Source organism: Hyperolius riggenbachi, chromosome 9 (assembly GCF_040937935.1).
Source record: "Hyperolius riggenbachi isolate aHypRig1 chromosome 9, aHypRig1.pri, whole genome shotgun sequence".
NCBI lineage: Eukaryota > Metazoa > Chordata > Amphibia > Anura > Hyperoliidae > Hyperolius > Hyperolius riggenbachi.
The window spans coordinates 41,359,355-41,379,281 of NC_090654.1; the positions used below are offsets into that span (position 1 = coordinate 41,359,355).

Below are 19,927 nucleotides of genomic sequence, written 5' to 3' on the forward strand. Positions count from 1 at the left end.
CTACAGATGTAAATACAGCCTCACAGCACGGCTGTGATTTATGAGGGATTGCAGAGTGCAGGGGGACCTTAGGGGGGTTTGGGATAGCAACAGAGGCTGGGCTGTATAGGCAGATCCAGCCTCTGTATGCAGATAACATTCTTTAAACACACCTCGGGTTCTCTTTAACCAGTACACTATCCAGCCACTACAGTACACTATCCAGGTGAGGTCAATGTGAGTAGGTGCTGCTCCACCATAATGAGCCAGTCATCGTTTTGTTTTATGCAACTCTTCTATAAAAGCTGATGTTTGTTCTGCAAAGTCTAACTCTGAGAATCCACTTCATTCAAATTAAAAGCGGTATTGTCACCATAAAAATCAAATTTCAACCGCAACTGGTCTGAGTGTATTAAAGTGGATCCGAGATGAAAAACTAACTATAACTAGTAACTTGTCTATCTATCTTATCTAAAGTTTAGATAGTTTACACAGCAAATCTAGCTGCAAAAATCTTCAACAGAATATGATTTTTTTGTTCCTGTGCTCAAATGAGTGCAGATTTTTTCTGCTTGTCATTATACAATAGGGTTGCCGCGATTTACTGGTATTACGGTATACCACGGTATTACAATGCACGGTAATCGTACCGTTTACCGTGCACTTTTAGGAAATACCGGTTTAGGCTGTATTTCCGCATCCCCGCCACTGCCCTGGCATTGTCCTGCTCTCTGTCTCCATTCGTAACGAAGGCAAGCTCCCAAAGCTGGTTCCTGATTGCGGGAGGCTTGCCGACATGAGTGCAGGAGCTGGGTGGTGATACACGTCCTGTGATGACGCGGCCACTGCTGGATAGTGTAGTCCGGATCATGAACGATTCGGATCTTTGATCCGAATCTATTTTGTGAGTCAAATCATCAAAATGAGTGATTCGGTTCGCAAAAGGGGCGGGGCCAGGAGCGACACGCCCCCTCTCAGCGGGCAGCGGGGTCCTGGAAGCAGGGATCGCTCTGTTGGATGGGAGGCAGCCTTGCAGGGAGACAGGTAGAGGAGAGAGGGGACATGGATGCCACTGCCAGATATGTGGAGCACACATACTGGCTATAACGTGCTGCTCATTACAGGCTGTCTGTTCTGTAGTTGTGCACAGTGAACACATTGGAAGCTTTTGGCTCAGCTCAGCACAGCTCAGTAACTTTGCAGGCACTGTGATTGCAGCGTAATATGATCCTCCTGCACTGCTCTAAACAGCTGCACTTATCTTCTGGGAATGCTTTGGGGAATGCTTTCTTTCACTGTGCGACGTTTGCATTCAAAGTACACAGATGAGCATATAGGTGAAATACATGTAAAGCATATGATTGCAGCATGTGGGTATTGTGTGCAAACATTTCTGCTCTCTGCTCGTCCCTCCTCCCTTCTCTGTCCACTCCCTGCCCTCTGTCCATCTTCTCCCCTTCTCTGTGTGTCCACCCCCCTCCCCTTCTCCTGTCCACAGCAGGGAAAGACCTGTCCTGCTATTCATTTCACCCCCGAATTCTTCGGTAGTAAAATGATCCGAGATTCGGATAAAAGATTCCGATCTTTTCAATGGTCCGATTCGAATCATCCGGATCATTGAAAAGATCCGAACTTCCCATCTGGAGCGCACACTGAGATCTATTTCCCCGGCAATGTATCTGCTTGTAGTTTTTTATTGTGGACTGTACTACAAAGGCAGAGGGGGAGTCATCAGGTCATTCCTGCCAAAATAAATACGGCAAATGAGAAAAGGCTACAGCCCGTTCTCCCTCCTGCTATATGCATGCAGCCCCTTGCCTCCCCCGACTGCAGAGCTGACATAAACACTGATACAGGTCAGTGGTCAAAGGAATGTCCAGCAGCTCCTCCCCCCATGAAAATGATGAGTATGCCGCCAGCCCGGAAGAAGGAGCGAGAGACGCACTACAGTGAAGGAGCTGAAGCTTATGACACCAGATAAGCAGTGTTGCTGTGTGAGAGGTGCAGTGTTTGTATGAATGCAGCCAGTGTGTATATGTATGGCATGTGTGTGTGATGTGTCTGCCTGATGTATGTGTGTGATGTCTGCCTGATGTATGTATGTGTGATGTCTGAGCTATGTCTGCCTGATGGATGGATGGATGTCTGCCTGATGTATATGTTTGTGATGTCTGAGTGATGTCTGACTGAAGTGTAGTGTGTGTGAGTGATGTCTGAGTTATGTCTGCCTGATGCGTGTGTCTGTGTGAGTGTGTGTGTGTTTGATGTCTGCCTGATGTACGTGTTTGTGTGATGTCATGTGTCCTCATGCCCACCGCTCCCCCCTGTTCTACTCTGTCCCCCTACTTTTTAAAGAAATCGTCCACAGTGGCTTAGCTCAGGACGTCACCTAATTCATGTCCGCTCCACCCATTTGCATTTTATTTTTCAGCTCTGGTATCCTTTAAAGGAAACCAGAGACGCAGCATAGTGAAAGTTTTATACATAACTGCGGCTTCCTCCAGCCCCATCATGCGCACAGATCCCTCCCACGCCATCCTCAGCCTTTTCTATCGCTGTTACTGAGTCCCGTAACTTTGGCCAGTCACGGCCAGTTTTACGCATGTGCAGTGCACTCCCTCCATCTCTGGCAGAAAATAGTACTACGCCTGCGTAGTATTATTCTCTGCTGTAGAGAACGCACTGCGCATGCTCAGACTGGCCGCGACTGGCTCAAGTTACCGGACTCAATACCAGCGATAGAAAAGGCTGAGGATGGCGGCGTGGGAGGGATCCGTGCCCATGATGGGGCTGGAGGAAGCCGCAGTTATGTATAAAACTTTCACTATGCTTCATCTCTGGTACACTTTAAGGTGTATAGTAAAGTGTACCACCAGCATTTTTGAAGTGGACCTGAACTCAAAACATCCTCCTCTCTGCTCAAAGATATGCAACAGCAATTTCTTTCTTTGTTACAGCTGATACAAATCCTAAAATAAATCTGCACAGTTTCTACTTCCTGATTCATGGAAGCAGACATATTAACCTACTGTGCTTTCAAATGGCCTTATTATCTGCCCTCTCTGCCATAGGCAGTCATGTGACACGGGGAGAATGAGATTTACTTTTGGTATTGTTTTTTTGACATTTAGAAGAGTAAATATTTCAAGCATGACAGGAGGACCCTAACCATTAAGGGTTTAACCTGCTGAGCGGTCTGGACGAGCTCAGCTCGTCCAACACCGCCAGAGGCTGCCGCTCAGGCCCTGCTGGGCCGATTTTCGTGAAATAAAAAGCAGCACACGCAGCCGTCACTTTGCCAGCCGCGTGTGCTGCCTGATCGCCGCCGCGAGCAGCGGCGAAAGAGGGTCCCCCCAGCCGCCTGAGCCCAGCGTAGCCGGAACAAAAAGTTCCGGCCAGCGCTAAGGGCTGGATCGGAGGCGGCTGACGTCAGGACGTCGGCTGACGTCGATGACGTCACTCCGCTCGTCGCTATGGCGGCCTTCCTTGTTTATTCTGGGCGCCGGAGGCGATCGGAAGAACGTCTCCGGAGCGCCCTCTAGTGGGCTTTCATGCAGCCAACTTTCAGGGTGGTTAATAAAGAAGAGTTTGTTCAACTTTGACCTTTTCTCATTTTTATAAGGGTAATTGTAATGAGAATAATTGCGTAATACTGTATACCGTCATACCGTGGTATTTTTTTGGACGGTTATCATACCGTGAATTTTCATACCGTTTTAACCCTATTACACAATCAAGCTGCTCTGCATCTCCAGCCCTCAGATTGTGATACTCAACTCCCCTCTCCACCCCCCTTGCCTCTGAAATCCCATGCATGCTCAGTGTGTGTCAGGGGTATAACTGATGGGGCGTGCTGTCACTTGTAGTGCCACATGAGTTTAATGGCCCATTTAATGGCCCATACTCACGGGCTACTTTTCTAGCATGTCGCTAGCACACGGGAGCGTGTGCGCGACAGTTCGGTGACAGCTCGTCGCCAGGTCCCTCCGCATACACACACGGAAGTGGGACTAGGAATGCGACGGAAGCTTTCGCCGACGTTCCTCCCCCCTGCCGGAAACTCAATGCTCCAGCTATTAGGTTGCTGTCGCTAGTCCGCATACACACGCGGACTGGCGAAGTTGCGGCGGCAACTGTCGCCAATCGCCTGGCGACAGCAGCGACGAGCGACGGTTCGGGGTGCGCGCCTCATACTCACGGGCGACCTGTCGCCGCAACACGTGCGCGCCACGTGGTTGCGGCGACAATTGTAGCCCGTGAGTATGGGCCATTACACTCCTCTCCATTGCAGCCAGCTGACAAATCTTCATTCATTATGCATTGACAAGGTAGATCAGGTAGGATGAGCACATACAGTGTGGAGAAGCCGGTCTGGTGGAATGCAGGCACAGATAAAACATCAATAATTGTGCAGAGTTGGGTGCAGAGAGGAAACGACCACACCAAAGTGAAACTACACATAAAATTCCAGATCATTACTCTCTGTTGTGTTCCTGGAGCCCTGCACATAACGAAATGTAAAGTGTGGATTTGAGAGTGCAGGGGGGAGGTATTGCGTTACTTATAGACAGTGCCAGAGGAGTTTAGGGAAGGAGGGGAATCTTGTACTGAGACACACCATGGCACCATGGCTCACTGACTGACACAATTAGCAAGAGTGAGGCAGGAAATGATGTTAGGATTAGCTTAATTCAAAGTAACCAAGATGGAAACTGTCTAGAATCGGATTCTCTGCTTTTCCTTTATAAAATTCACAGGAATCATAACGTGGACAGTGCAATACACTACAACCCGCTCAGGGCTGTTTTGGGGGGCTGGAGGGGTCGCAGCATGAGGGGAGAGCTTGGCAGCACATCGGTGGGGAGGAGGGACGCCCCCCCCCCCTCACCTCGGGCTCTTCCCTCTGTGCTCCCCTCCAGCATTGAATAAAGCGTAGCACATACCCTCCTTGCGTTTCAGCATGGATGTTCCTCTCTCTAGCTTCTGACGTGACTTCCTGTTTATACAGGAAGTCGCGTCAGAAGCTAGAGAGAGGAACATCTGTGGAACGCAAGGAAGGTATGTATCTGCCGCTGCCCGCCACCTGCATACGCTCTATTTAATGCTGAAGGGTAAACGCAGAGGGGAGAGCCCAAGGTGAGGGAGGGGGGCGGCCGTCCCCCCTCCCCACCGATGTGCTACCAAGCTCTCCCCTCATGCTGCGACCCCTCCAGCCCTTAAAAACAGCCCTGAGCGGGGGGAGGGGGGCCCGCTCAGAATTTCTGCAGGGGGGTCCCGGCGATTCCTAGTTACGCCCCTGTCTGCTATGTAAGTAGAACTAGTATTTATCAACGTATATATGTGTTTTTTATTTGTAGGTTAGCATGGGTGTCACTTGTTCTTTAATGTAATGACTACATCTCCCGGCATGCACTAAGGGGCCGGCACACTACCCACTTGGAGACAGGGGCTACAGTTAATTCACCTCTGAGCCCCTCAACACACACACACACAAAGCCACCCTCATTTCAAACCTCCCTAAGGGGTAGGTTCATATTAAATATTTTATATATATGGCTCTCAGTGCACTTTTAAGATACAGTGTAAACACCAGAATTGAGATAACACAGACAGCTGCATCAAAATAAAGTTACATTGAATGAATAGAATACAACGGAAGGATATTATTAATAGAAGTTACTTAGCTTTGATTATAGCTTCAAGTATTCTTGTTCAAGTGTAGTGATGGTCATGTCTAGGAGAACTCATGGAGAAGCATCTGCTTTGCTGTGATCACATCCTGCTTTAGCACATGATCATGTCTAGCAAATCAGAGACTTGCATATCTGTCAGCTGACAAAACTGATCACATGCTTCTCCATGAGTATTCCTAGACATGACCCTCCATATCCAGTTGGTTGAAAGGTCCAAAAAAGCTGAAGCCCAGAAATTAGCTAGACCAACAGTGATTTCAGGCAGTTTCTTTCAGGCAATTGTCCAGACGTTGTCCTTTTAGATCTCTGTCATCCTTGTCTTAAATACAGACAGGTAAACGAGCTTGAGCCAATCCAAACTGGATACCAGGATTTGCTGACTAGCTCAATCAACAATTACTTTTAGACTACTTCCACACTTACCGTGTTTCGTAGCTTGTGCTACTCGCCCCCGCCACAGCTCATCACAATGTAGTGCAGTGGATGTAGCAAAATTGACACAAGGCTGCCACAAACTGCAGTACGTTGCTGCATACCGGACGGATAAAACAGCAATGCAAGTCTATGGCGACGTAGTAAGTGTGAGCGTGTGGTTGCAGTGTAGAGGTGACGAAACTTCAGTGATGTTCTTCTTGTCCAGCAGGTAGTTTGTCACTGAGCGAGGGGTGGGGCTACGCATATTACCCTGTCACTTCCGCAGGGTAAAATGGTGTGGTGCGATCATCCTGCCTCAGGCTCTACTGCTGCTGGACAATCGCACCACTATTTGTGTGCAACTAGCCTATGGCCCATACTCACGGGCAACTTTTTGGCCTGTCGCCAGCACACGTGAGCGTGTGCGCGACAGGCCGGCGACAGCTCGTCGCCAGGTCCCTCCGCATACACACGGCGGAGGGACCTGGCAACTGATGCGGCGGAAGCTGTCGCTGTTGCTCTTCCCCCCCCCGGCGGAAGCCCAATGCATCTTGTATCTTGTTGCTGTCGCTAGTCCGCGTACTCATGCGGACTAGCGACAGTTCCGGCGGAGTTGCGGCGGCGACTGTCGCCAGGCGATTGAGCGGTTCAATCGCCCGGCGGCGACAGCGACGAGCGACGGTTCGGGGTGCGCGCCCGTGCAAACGCCGCATACTCACGGGCGACCTGTCGCTGCAACACGCGCCGCATGTTGCGGCGACAATTGTAGCCCGTGGGTATGGGCCATTAGACTCTCCCTACAAGTTGAGGCTACATTTGCTTCACAATTCTTATCATCTCCACAGGTCGGCCAAAAGGAGTGAAAGAGCAGGATGTATTTATCTGTGACTACCGATTGGACAAATCTGCACATTTATTCTACAAAATCCACCGGAACCGTTACCCAATCTGCACTAAGAGCTACGCCTTCGACCACTTCCCCAAGAAGCTGACACCAAAGAGAGATTTCTCCGTAAGTAGGGCTCCTCCTGTGACCTGGGGGGGACTTGTTGTAAGTGCACTGATATGTTTTTCCTAAGCAGCACTCACAAGAAGCAGGGCGCTGGGGAGGTGGCAAGCTTTTTCTCCACATATCACAAAAGGAGGAATGTGTAACAAGTCCCTTGCCGATGCCCTGTGTGTGGCCTCCGCATGGAAGGTTTTTAGAGGCTGGGTTATCTGGTGCAGTCTTTTTTTCTTTCTTCCCCATGCAGCCCAACTTTGGCGTTTCTTCCATTCTTCTTCCATTCCTGTAAAGTTCCTCCTCTTAGAGCACCTACCCTTTTCTAACTTTCTCTACATATACGATACCTTCTGAGAGCTTTCCCCCTATAAGGCTTTCTCTATAAATAGCCCCCCCCCCCCCCCCACACCTGGCCAGCCTATAGCTTCTGTGTGTGACCCCACTCCTCTCCATGCATCCCCTACTCTGTATTTACCCTTTCCCCACTATGTGGTTTCCTCTGTGCATAGAACCTGGCCAGCCAATAGCTTCTGTGTACAACCCCACTTCTCTCATTGCACCCCCTACTCTGTATGCACCCTTCCCCCACTATGAGGTTTCCTCTGTACATAGGGCCTCCCCCTGGGCCAGCCCCCTGCAGTGCAGCCCTGACATCTGCCCCTCCTCATTTTCTCAAGCTTGAGTTCCATTCTCTGAGTAAAGGTACCCCAATTATTCACACCCAGTTCAGCACCCCACTTCCACACATACAGACCACTTACATGTCCTCATTTCCACCAGCTCATTTGTGCCATCACCTCCCCCCAATCATCTACAGAGGTAACTAGGGGTAAATGTGCTGTATACCTGCTGCCAGCCAATGTGTGAAAACACCAACTAAAATCTTTGACCCTCCAGCCATCATTTGCCGATAGTCCTCCAGACGATCGTTGGAGATCTCTTCACTCAACAGTTTGCGATCACCAAAAGAAGTAATGAGTATCCTACTCATGTAAGGTGGCCATACATGGTATGAATTTTTTGGTTGCTTTGATCGTATTGGCCAGTGACTGGTCCCTCCAAGCTCAATCAATACATTTCTGATAGATTTGGTGAAGTTTATCAATTGAAATCATGACTGGCCGAAGCAATAAATCTGAAATCTGTACTTTTGGGATCTGATTGAGATTAAGTGGTGCAAGATTTTAAATTGGTCACTATCTCCACATATATTTCCAATTGTGAAGTAATCAGTGCTTACTGGATTCAGCCACTGTCGACCCATGTATGACTAACTTTACTGTCTGCCAATTGGACAGATTGCTGGTACAAGAAAAGGAGGATACTGAACGCAGAACAAGGTCGTAGAGTGGGAAGGAGAATTATCCCCCATCTTATATCTAATAACACACTGTCCCCATCACATCTCTGTTCAGGGTCTCATGACACACTGTCCCTCATTTTGTCTCTGAAGGTGCTGTAAACCTGTCTCTAAACTGGGTCACATGACACACTGTCCTCCATGTATCAATTCAGGGTGACATGACACACTGTCCCTCATCTTGTTTCTAAACAGGGTCACATGACACACTGTCCTCCATCTTGTATCTATTCAGAATCGGAATAGATTTTATTCACCAAGTACAGGATCGTACAAGGAATTGTTGTTGACGGTAAAGAGCAGCAGAACCTTCATGGATAGGAACATAGAGAATGGATAACAAATTATAAAACAATTACCGGTATTACATTTACAATATGATTTGCAATTTACAGTACAGTTTGCAAGACACATTTTGCTAGTTGTGGGACTCAGAGTGGGTGGCTCGATTTGGCGGGGGAAGTTTAGGGCCAGGACAGCCTGAAGAAAGAAAAGAGTTTCTGTGTCTGGAGGTCCTGGTGGCGATGATTCTGAAGCTGCGATCCCATAGGAGTCAAATGAGGAAGCGGTTGCCAGGGTGGGAGGAGTCTGTTGCAATCCTAGCTGCTCTAGATTGCAGTCTGGACTGGTGCAGGAGGTCAAGAGATGGGAGGGAGGATCCTATTATCTTTTCTGCGGATTTGATAACCCTCTGTAGTTTGACTCTGTCGGAGGCACCCGAGTACCATACGATGATGGAGGTGCAGAGGATTGACTGGATGGTGGAGGAGTAGAAGCGAGTCAGAAGGGCGTGGGACTTGCCAAACTATTCAAGGTGACATGGTACTGTCCCCCATCTTGTTTCTAGGCAGGGTCTCATGACACACTTTTCCATTTCGTCCCCAGTCAGGGTCACATGACACACTGTCCTCCATCTTGTATCTATTCAGGGTCACATGACACACTGTCATCATCTTGTTTCTAAGCAGGGTCTCATAATGCAATTTTCCATTTTTTCTCCAGTCAGGGTCACATGACACACTGTCCTCCATCTTGTATCTATTCAGGGTGACATGACACACTGTCCCCCATCTTGTTTCTAGGCAGGGTCTCATGACACACTTTTCCATTTTGTCTCCAGTCAGGGTCATATGAGGTAACTCTTGGAATGTAAACCTTTCTCCATCTTGTTTTGCAGCCTCACTACGTGCCGGATAACTACAAGCGGAATGGTGGCAGGTGAGTGCTTTGTCTTCACTGACCTCCTACTCAATAGTATTTTATCAGCTGCCTTCAGACCACATTCTGTGTTCATATCTGGTTGTAGGTCGTCATGGAAGTCTGAACGCCCGAAACCCCCAAGTGTGGACCTCTCACCCGAAGAGTCCATGCCTCTCATGGAGGATTTACTGGCTAACCAAGACACACCGACACCGGAGGAGCCGGAGATAACGGGCTCCATGCAGGTGGAGAGGGTAGAGAGCGTAGCACTAGAGGATACACCCCCACCACGCATTTGCTCTGGGGAAGAGCGACAGCAAGCCAAAAGAGGAAGACTCAACCAGATCCTTCTCCAACTTCTGGAGAAAATGCCTGGCAAGAACGGTGAGCTTAATGGCAACACTGACTGGGTGCAGTAATCATTATTTGTGGGAAAGGTGATATGTTAGTTTTCTATGGTCTCTACCGGTTGGAAGAATCTTTCAGATTCATAAGCCCCGCTCACGTGTTAGTCTTTGTTGGCTGAGGCAGTCATTTAGGATTGTTTTGGCTGACAGTCTGCTGGGAGCTCTGTGATAGTTATACATGCTTAGCTCATCTGAGGTGGCTATATGCACCATGGAGAGAAGCAGGGAAGAGGAAGCAGGAACCTTCCAGTTGTAGACATAGAAAAGTACTTCTTCAGATGTAGAGCAGATGAGATGCCTGTACAGATGTCGGGCTCATGTTTGTTCAGAGCTTAATGTCTCTGGGGAATCTGATGGTGAACTGACATCATTTCAGTGATGATGTTGTCCTTTCCCCTAGATTTTCTCATTTTACAATTGAGGAGTTTGGCTGTGAGAGAGCAACACTTTGACCATGGTCTGCTGGGAGGTGCATAGAGGCAATCTACTGCTAGGCATCTTTAGCATTGTGAGAGGGAGGAGCTACACACTACTGCAAGAAAGTCTCCCTAATGTGGAAATGGAGGAGATGGAAAGCTCATCATTGTGGAAGGTGCAGAGACACAAACTGCTGCAGGGAAAGCTCACCATTGTGGGAGGAGCAGAGATAGAAACTGCTGCAGGAAAAGCTCACCATTCTGGGAGGAGCAGAGATTGAAACTGCTGCAGAGAAAGCAAACCATTCTGGGAGGAGCAGAGATAGACCATCATAGCATAAGCAATGAGAGAGCTCATAGGTTTTTGCAAAAGTAGAAAGCCAACTTTGTGTCGCTACATACATAGACAAATCAACCAATATTAAAATCAATTAAAAGTGGCCTGTATCGAGCATACCAGCATCCCTGCATTCACCACGCACCACACACTCAATTTCCCCTAACGGTAGCGGTACCAATATTGCCGTATCTTCAGAGAGGGGGGGAGAGCTGTATGTGCATATGAATGAAACAGAGAGGCATTCCTCTTCAGCTTGCAAGCCTAAGCAAATTACAGCCAATGAGATCTCACCACTGTTAGTCCATGCTCAGAAACACCGCCGTACTGCGATTTCATCAGGTGCGCAGGCCGCCCCCATTGACGTGCCACGCACCTGCCTATAGTGGGAGTTGCCAAACATGAAACAATTATGCTCTAGCACGAACCTCAATGCCTCAACAATAAACGAGTTGTGCAACTGGGCACCTGGATTGGCATCTTCCAGAAAGAAACGGACAGCCCCGATGCCAACCTCGTGAGGAATCGACGTATAAAGGCTCTCAACATCGATTCCCACAAGGATGTCATCAGGGCCGAGCCGAACCTCCTCAAGGAGTCTAAGCACGTCTGTAGAATCCTGCACAAAAGAGGGAAGTGATGAGACCAATCCCTTAAGTTTTGCATCAAGCCATTTCCCTAACCTCTCAGTGGGGCCGCCTATAGCACTGACAACAGGGCGGCCAGGTGGTTTTGATGCATTTTTGTGAATTTTTGGAATAAGGTACAAAATTGGGACTCGATAACTTTCCACCTTCAGAAACTGAGCCTCTTTCAAATCCAAGATGTTGGACTCCCCAGCATCATCAACCAGAACTAAGTTATGCCCCATTTTTACCCTAACAAATGTTGGTCTTCATGCTATGGCGAGGCCAACAGGTTACTACAAGCTACAATGTGAGAGGGGGATGAGACACTATATATATATATATATATATATATATATATATATATATATATATATATATATAAACAAACCAACATAAACAGAAATATTGTGACTAAACAAACCAACATAAACAGAAATATTGTGACTATAATCCAAGTAAAACAGCGTGAGCAACTGTGACTAAGAAAATAGTGTATGCAAGAAGACATCTATCCAGTATGTGTGCAATATAATGTGCTGACAAAATGAGTAATGGGACACCTGAATGCAATAAAAATGTAGTATCGGTAATATCAATGGTTGTCATGGATACCGTGAACAGCAAGGGGTGCGGAACGAGGAAGCGCCGGAATACTCCCCGCCCCAAGCCTGGACAAGAGATAAGATGGACAGTTCAGCCATTAGCAAGCCACGTACACCCTGACGAAGCTCGCAAGTGGGCGGGCGCAACGCATCGGTGGGCGGGTGTAAGTCACGTGGCCTGGAGCGCTCCGAGCAGCTGCATCAACACGCCAGCAAAACTTGGCCCCAGTGCACGTTCCCCACTATGGCGTACCCTGGCAGAGTAGGTAGAGCGGATGCCTGAGGGACATTACTGTCCAGAGATTGTAACCACCGTGGGAGAAAATCCTGAGTGATGAAATCGCAGTACGGCGGTGTTTCTGAGCATGGACTAACAGTGGTGAGATCTCATTGGATGTAATTTGCTTAGGCTTGCAAGCTGAAGAGGAATGCCTCTCTGTTTCATTCATATGCACATACAGCTCTCTCCCCCTCTCTGAAGATACGGCAATATTCGTACCGGTACCGTTAGGGGAAATTGAGTGTGTTGTGCGTGGTGAATGCAGGGATGCTGGTATGCTCGATACAGGCCACTTTTAATTGATTTTAATATTGGTTGATTTGTCTATGGATGTAGCGACACAATAAAGTTAGCTTTCTACTTTTGCAAAAACCTATGAGCTCTCTCATTGCTTATGCTATGATGGTTGTTGAAGAAAACTTATGAGATTGCTCTCTCTAAATGAGGTGGGGTTTTTTTGATTTAAGGTGGCAGTTGAGATAGGCATTAGCACAAATTTACTAGGAGCAGAGATAGAAACTGCTGCAGAGAAATCTCACTATTGTGGAAGGGGCAGAGACACAAACTGCTGCAGGGAAAGCTCACCAATGTGGGAGGAGCAGAGATAGAAACTGCTGCAGGAAAAGCTCACCATTGTGGGAGGAGCATAGATGGAAACAACTGCAGGGAAATCTCACCATTGTGGGAGGAGCAGAGATGGAAACAACTGCAGGGAAATCTCACCATTGTGGGAGGAGCAGAGATAGAAACTGCTGCAGGGAAAGCTCACCATTGTGGGAGGAGCATAGATAGAAACTGCTGCAGGGGAACCTCACCAATGTGGGAAGAGCAGAGATAGAAACTGCTGCAGGGGAACCTCACCATTGTGGGAGGAGCATAGATGGAAACAACTGCAGGGAAATCTCACCATTGTGGGAGGAGCAGAGATGGAAACAACTGCAGGGAAATCTCACCATTGTGGGAGGAACAGAGATAGAAACTGCTGCAGGGGAACCTCACCATTGTGGGAGGAGCAGAGATGGAAACAACTGCAGGGAAATCTCACCATTGTGGGAGGAGCATAGATGGAAACAACTGCAGGGAAATCTCACCATTGTGGGAGGAGCAGAGATAGAAACTGCTGCAGGGGAACCTCACCATTGTGGGAGGAGCAGAGATGGAAACAACTGCAGGGAAATCTCACCATTGTGGGAGGAACAGAGATAGAAACTGCTGCAGAAAAAGCGAACCATTGTGGGAGGAGCAGAGGCATTGACTACTGCAGTGAAAACTCATGATTGTAGGAGGGGCAGAGACATTGACTGGGAGGGGCAAAGACATTTACTTCTGCAGTGAAATCTCATGATTGTGGGAGGGGCAGAGACATTGACTGGGAGGGGCAAAGACATTTACTACTGCAGTGAAATCTCACCATTATGGGAGGGGCAGAGACTGTGACTATTGCAAGAAAATCTCACCTTTGTGGAATGTGCAGTGACATTAACTACTGTAGAGAAATCTCACTATGTGCGTCGCCTACATGCTGGCACCCAGTGGTGTAGCTAATGAGCTATGGGCCCCGGTGAAAGTTCTACATGGCCCCCCAAGCACTCTATACATAACAAATGATACGGCGCACCAAAACCTGCCAAGGACAACAACAGTGTCAGAGGTGCAAGTAGGGGATAGGAAACAGTTTAATGATTACTACTATTTAAAGCATCGATAGAAGTGATTATTACCAACACAGGGCCAATAGAGAGCTAATATTGTGCTTGAGGGAGGGCCCCGATGCGGTCGCTACCTCTGCAACCCCTATTGTTACGCCACTGCTGGCACCCAGCAAAATGTTGTGGCTATAATACTGCCTCTGCACATCCTGTAATGCATCTAACTGATCTTGAAATCCCTCCTTTCCCCCCACCCAGCAGCAGAGCAGTTTGCACGGCATCCTGTTTTTCCTGTTTGCTGATAGTCTAGCAGCCTGATCAGATTAGCCTCTTACCCACTTTCACTTTCAGTGTCACAAGTCTCTCTTTCACTCCAGCAAGATAGTTTGGCATTTTCTTCCATATGTCTGCCACAGCTGGAAATGTTTTCAGATATAATATTTTTATAGCAGTTTCCAGCAGGATAGATCATGTCTGGTGGGGGCACTGTACATGTGCTATCATTCATAGTCTTCCTACAGAGCCGGGATCATCCACAAGGGAAACCTAGGCAGCTGCCTAGGGCCTGGAGAGTCTAGGGGCCTGGTGGATGCTACCCCGCACCAAATCTAACTAAAAAGCCAGCTGACCATTAGCAGTGGGCAAAAACTGCTATCTTGCCTAGGGCGCCATTTCATTTCAATCTTTTTCTGACTCCTTGTGTTTGTATTTGCAGTGATTGACGTGACCTATCTCTTGGAGGAGGGGCCGTGCCGGAAGCTGAGGCGTCGCACACTAAACTTGCCCGAGTGCATCTTCAGGAAGTGAGCACTTCTGTCTCCGCCCTGCACTGCCACAGGCTCCTCATGCAGATGAGGTCTGTAACCAGAGGGCCACCGGGTGGCACCTTCCATCAATGGGGGAGCCCATCATGCACTTGCCGCTTTCTCCTGGAAGCCCTATGGAGCCTTCTGTTCCTTCATTGTGTGTTCTGGTGCCGAGGCACCAATTTCCTGCCCTGTGGACAGCCCAAACACCCCCCCCCCCCCTCATTCTGCCCAACTGCTGGATATCTCCACTGACCCCTTTACCAGTCTGTATGATGCTCCTTTCCTCCGCAAACAACATGGCTCCCTGAGTGCAGCTCCGCCCCCGTGCCATCGCCCTCTGCTGGCCTTCCAGCACAAGTTGGATTTTTTCCTGGCTGGTCAGTACAGCCATTCGGAACCTGCACGAGTGACTATTATTGGGAAAGTGAACGATATTGGATGGATTCAGAAATGAGGTTCACCCGTTCTTACTCATGGGGGATAATCAGAGGATTTCAGGGTCCCCACATGGAGAAAGAAGGCAGAACTACCAAAATAGACCTAATGACACAGGTTGGGACGTTTCCCCGCCATCTTATCGCAGAGGCACTTTACCTGCCGAATCCATATGATGGAGACAGCGCCTCCTCCTGGAGAGAGTCCACAGGGCCCCATAACCTACCAGGAGCCCAGGAACAAGGACAACCTGGCCGCGGTGGTTAAAAAAAAAATCATTTTTTTAAAAAAAAACAAAGCTTTTGGATTTTGTTTTGCCAGTTTCAATGTCCTTATAAAAAAGAACAGATTGTCTAATGACGTGCCAAGAACAGTGTCTGTATATATACGTATATTATATATATATACATGAGTATATTAGAGTGGGTGTAAAGCAATACTATAAATGTCGGTGGTCAGGAGCAGCGTCTTGTCTCCTGTCACCGCCGGCCCGCCGCTTCTGACCACTCCCTTTCCGCAGGAAGAAGAAAATGCAGACGATTAAAAAAAAATCCTTTGACTATAAAATAATAATAATATTTTATTAAATAAAAAGCAAGAGAAGTGTTTTGAATATTTTCTTACTTTCTAAGTTGATGCGGCTTGACGAGTATATGATACTCCCTTGGCCCCCTCTCGCGGCAAAAAGAAAAATCAAAAAGGGAACGAAATTTTATTATAACCAAGAAGACGACGAGGCTGCAAATATCAATCAAGAGTATTCCCAGCGAGCAGCGATATAAATATCTATATATATATAAATATATATATATATAAATATATTCTTGTGTGTGTGCCTGTGTTGCTGATTGTTTTTTCTTACTGGTGTAGAATTGTCACTTTTTGCTGTTTTTTATAATAATGATTTGACGATGAACGGTTTTCTCAAATCTGCGCTTTTTAAATTCTAGACGCACTACAGAGTGGCGCCGGCCCGCCTGCCCTTCTTCGGGGGGAAGCGCCGCGGGTCTTGTAATTTGCTGCTAATTTGTTTCATTTTTACGAGGAAAGGTGAGACGTAACGGTAGTGGATTGTTTTGATGTTAATCTCTGTAAATTCTGTATTAATGATTCTAGCAATGGATGTATCTGCAATCCCAGTTCCTGAGATCATCTAGTATTAAACACAAAAAGCCCTGGTTTTCCTAACTGGCCTGTGTTGTCTTCTCCTTTGTCACCCCCACCTTGATAAGTGTCACTTGTGTTCCCTATCTTGCCACCAAGCCTCTGTTTCTCCCCGTGTCCTCCAGAGGTATGTCTTGTGATCCTGTCGTGTACTCTGGCAGTCCTGTGTGACCCTAAAACAGCCTGAGAAGGCATGAAAAATTTTAGTTTGGGGGGAGGCCAATCAAGAAAGTTTCAAATTGATTGGCTATTTGGGTCTACCACATGTTTCCTGGTCAAAGGGTCACTTGCCTTTTATTGAAGTGGGTCTGAACTGAAAATGCAGTCATCATAAACAGGGGCATAACTTCCGTATTCGCCAGTTACCGCATTACTGAGCAGAAGCTTTCCCGGGGGCCGCACGTCCTCGATTGTGCGCCTGCAACCAGGAGCACTCTGCGTGACGTCAGGGGCATAGTGATCCTGGCTGCGGGCACACGATCGAGGACGAGCGGCCGCCGGGAAAGCTTCAATGGCGAAGTGAACCCGAGGTCATTCCCCAGGGACTGTTTGCTTCAGTACAATTCTGCCCATCTTTAGTTGTCATACTTCAGAAACAAAACTAGTTCGGAGCTGCCCAGTTCAATAAACACCTTTAAAAACAGTTCAAAGGAGAGGTAGTATTGGTCTTAACCTCTACCGAAAAAAAGGCCAGTTTCACTGGATAAAAATAGATTTATGAATTTGCTAAAAATGGACAACACGTTTCTCAGGACTTCACTCTCTTCTTCAGGTCTGTACAACAACAGTGCCTTTTGGTCTGGGCCCACACAAGTGAGTGCTTCTGTGTCTGTAACAGAGGTGCTCACTAGTGTTGGGACATACTTCACCATTGGTCTTCTTTCGTTTTACTAGTGAAAAAGCACCTGTTTATTTTTCTTGCAAGACATTGGTACAGCCTGAGCTGCTGTTGCATTGTGGGATTATTCATAAGGTCAGTCTTTAAGCAGTCACCTTTCCCCGCACTCTCTTTTCTTTATACATCCAGTTTTACATATGTCCCTCGCCACACTCATTGTCATCAGAAAAGCTGCTTGTTGATTAATCTTTCCCTCTTCCCTCTGTTTTTTTTTTCTGTTCATGTAGATTTCCTTTCTAAAGCTCATAATTTAGTTAGCTCGTTGATACACTGACATCCATTCTGTCTTCTAATTTTTCCCATAATTTACTTCACTAAAGCTGCTTATGGAATTAATAGCAGCAAAGGATAGGCAGCACCCACCAATTTCATGATGAAACGTGCTAATAGGTCAAATCTCTTCTGCCCGATGAGGACAACTATTCCCAACGATTCCAACAGAAGCAGTAGAGACCCAGCTCCATCTTCAAAGTATTGTTTAAGTGATCATCCATCAAATGGCTCCATACAGGATACAAGGCATAAAAGCTAGAACAACCAGCAACGTTTCAAGAGATACAGCCTTTCTCTTTCAAGCTCAGCTGGCCCTCTAAGGGCCCTTTCACACCAGAGGGATTTTTCGGCGTTTTAACGCCACGGCTGAAGTTGGTGTTTTGCTAGGTAAAAGAAAGTCCATAGACTTTCATTTTACCTTTCACATCTAACTCAGCGTTTTGGAGCGTTGCGTTTCAACGCTCCCAGGAGCTTTTTCAGGGCTGTTAACAGCCGAAGTTGGCTGTTGGCGTTTCAATGATAGTCAATGGAAAACGCCAACTTCAGCGTTTTCAAAGCCTTTTCAAAGCGTTTTACAGCTATCTTGTTCACTTATTTTTATAGAAGAAAAAAAAAAGGACGTTTTCATATGGGCTGTAAAACTCTTTCAAAAGGCTTTGAAAACGCTATGTATTGGCGTTAAGCAAAAGGCTGACTTTCAGCCTTTTCTACCGCAGCCTCTAGTGTGAAAGAGCCCTAAGTAAAGATACAGCCCTTGAAACTATTTATACTAGCTCAGATGTATTAGAGCCAATCAGAAAACATAAGTGCTGGCAAATCAGCAATAAGGATGCCGCCACTAAGCATGTAGCCACGCCCCCAACAGGCAGACCTGTTGTGCATTTCTGGGTCTACAGCGCCGCGCTGAGCCCTGTCTGTTGCACATTGGTCGGTGGTTTTGTACCATAAGCCCTGATTGGTCTCGTACACAGCATACTGAGTTCCCCATCAGGTCCGCCTGTTATGAGGGAGTGGCTACATACATAGTGAAGCGATCCTTATTGCTGATTTGTCAGCACAGCAGTTATGTTTTCTGATTGGCTCTAATACATCTGAGCCGGTATAAATAGTTCTAAGGGCTGTATTTTTACTTAGGCTAGTTGAGCTTGAAAAATAGAAGATGTTCCTCTCTTGTATCCTGTATGGAGCTGTGACATAGAACGTATTAGTTTACTCCTATTATATTAAGATTAACACTATTTCACACAGACAAGGAAGTGCAGGAAAGTATTTTCATGAGTTTCATACGTTACATGGGAAACGTTAGTCATTAAGTCTTTGACCCGTGTAGCAACCTCCACACTTATGCAGAAAGAGCAGGCCGAGGGTGGGAATTATACTACACAATAGACGTTTGATGGTGGAGACATACTACACGTGCTAGACACTCCCATAACTGCTAAATTTAAGGGTTTTCAGCCATGAATCTCATGACACCAGTATTTTGGGGTTAAATGTTTTTGGCTTTGAAATGATATTCAAACTATGGGGAGGAGGCACCCAGAGCCAATCATATGAATGAGCCAATTGCAGAACAGCTACTGAAAAAGGTCTTTTTATTGCATAAAAGGGAGACTACGCATTTCGCAAGTTGTTCCTGCTTCCTCAGATCAGTGCATCGAGGTCCTCACCTCATACCAGCCACTCGGCACAACTTGTTACTAACCTGGGGATGCAGGGAAAACCTGCAAAATGCGTAGTCTTCCTTTTCTGCAATAAAAACCCTTCACCAGTAGATATTGTACAACTGGCTAGAGAGGTAGGCCAACCGATTCCTCTCGATTTTAATTGTTTATTTTATTGCTCACTGGGCACCTCCACTCCATAGCTGTTTCAAATTTCACCCTAAGGCCCTTTTACAGTTAATGCGCTTTAATGCATTCTGTTTAAAATGTGTTTTTTTTTTATCCATAGCATTGCATTGTGAAAAGCATATAGTGTGAAAGAGGCCATAGGGACACATGGACACTGGACTGCACATCAGTTGTCCTTTCAGTTACAACTGACAGAGTCATTTTCCACTATATCAGTTGCTATCAGTTACAGTGGGATGCGAAAATTTGTGCAACGTTGCTAATCGTCATGATTTTCCCTTATAACTACCTGGTGACCGCCTAACGCCAATGGGCATGGCCGCGGCAGCCCCAGGACCGCCTGACAGCAATTGGCATCAAGTCCTGGGGCTGCAGTTTTCCAGGGAACGATCGCGCATGCTGCACGCATGCGCGATCATTCCCTGACACTTCACGGAGTTCCGTGATTAGCCTGCTAGCCGCCAATCGCGGCTTGCAGGCTGTTTGTAAACAAAAGGGGAAAGAAATCTCTTTGTTTACATCCGTA

The 19,927-nt window shown here is 47.2% G+C and overlaps 1 protein-coding gene across 4 annotated transcripts in view; it reads left to right on the forward strand.

The window, feature by feature from the left end:
- ASH1L (ASH1 like histone lysine methyltransferase) overlaps window positions 1-16,401 on the forward strand; it is a 131,721-nt gene extending 115,320 nt beyond the window's left edge. For all 4 annotated transcript variants that reach the window (XM_068252588.1, XM_068252587.1, XM_068252586.1 and 1 more), the window contains 4 exons: window positions 6,932-7,098; window positions 9,627-9,667; window positions 9,756-10,033; window positions 14,685-16,401. In XM_068252588.1, coding sequence (XP_068108689.1) covers window positions 6,932-7,098; window positions 9,627-9,667; window positions 9,756-10,033; window positions 14,685-14,776 — 578 coding nt within the window. In that variant the 3' untranslated portion in view covers window positions 14,777-16,401. The remainder of the gene's footprint in view (window positions 1-6,931; window positions 7,099-9,626; window positions 9,668-9,755; window positions 10,034-14,684) is intronic.
- The last annotated feature ends 3,526 nt before the right edge of the window (window positions 16,402-19,927 follow it).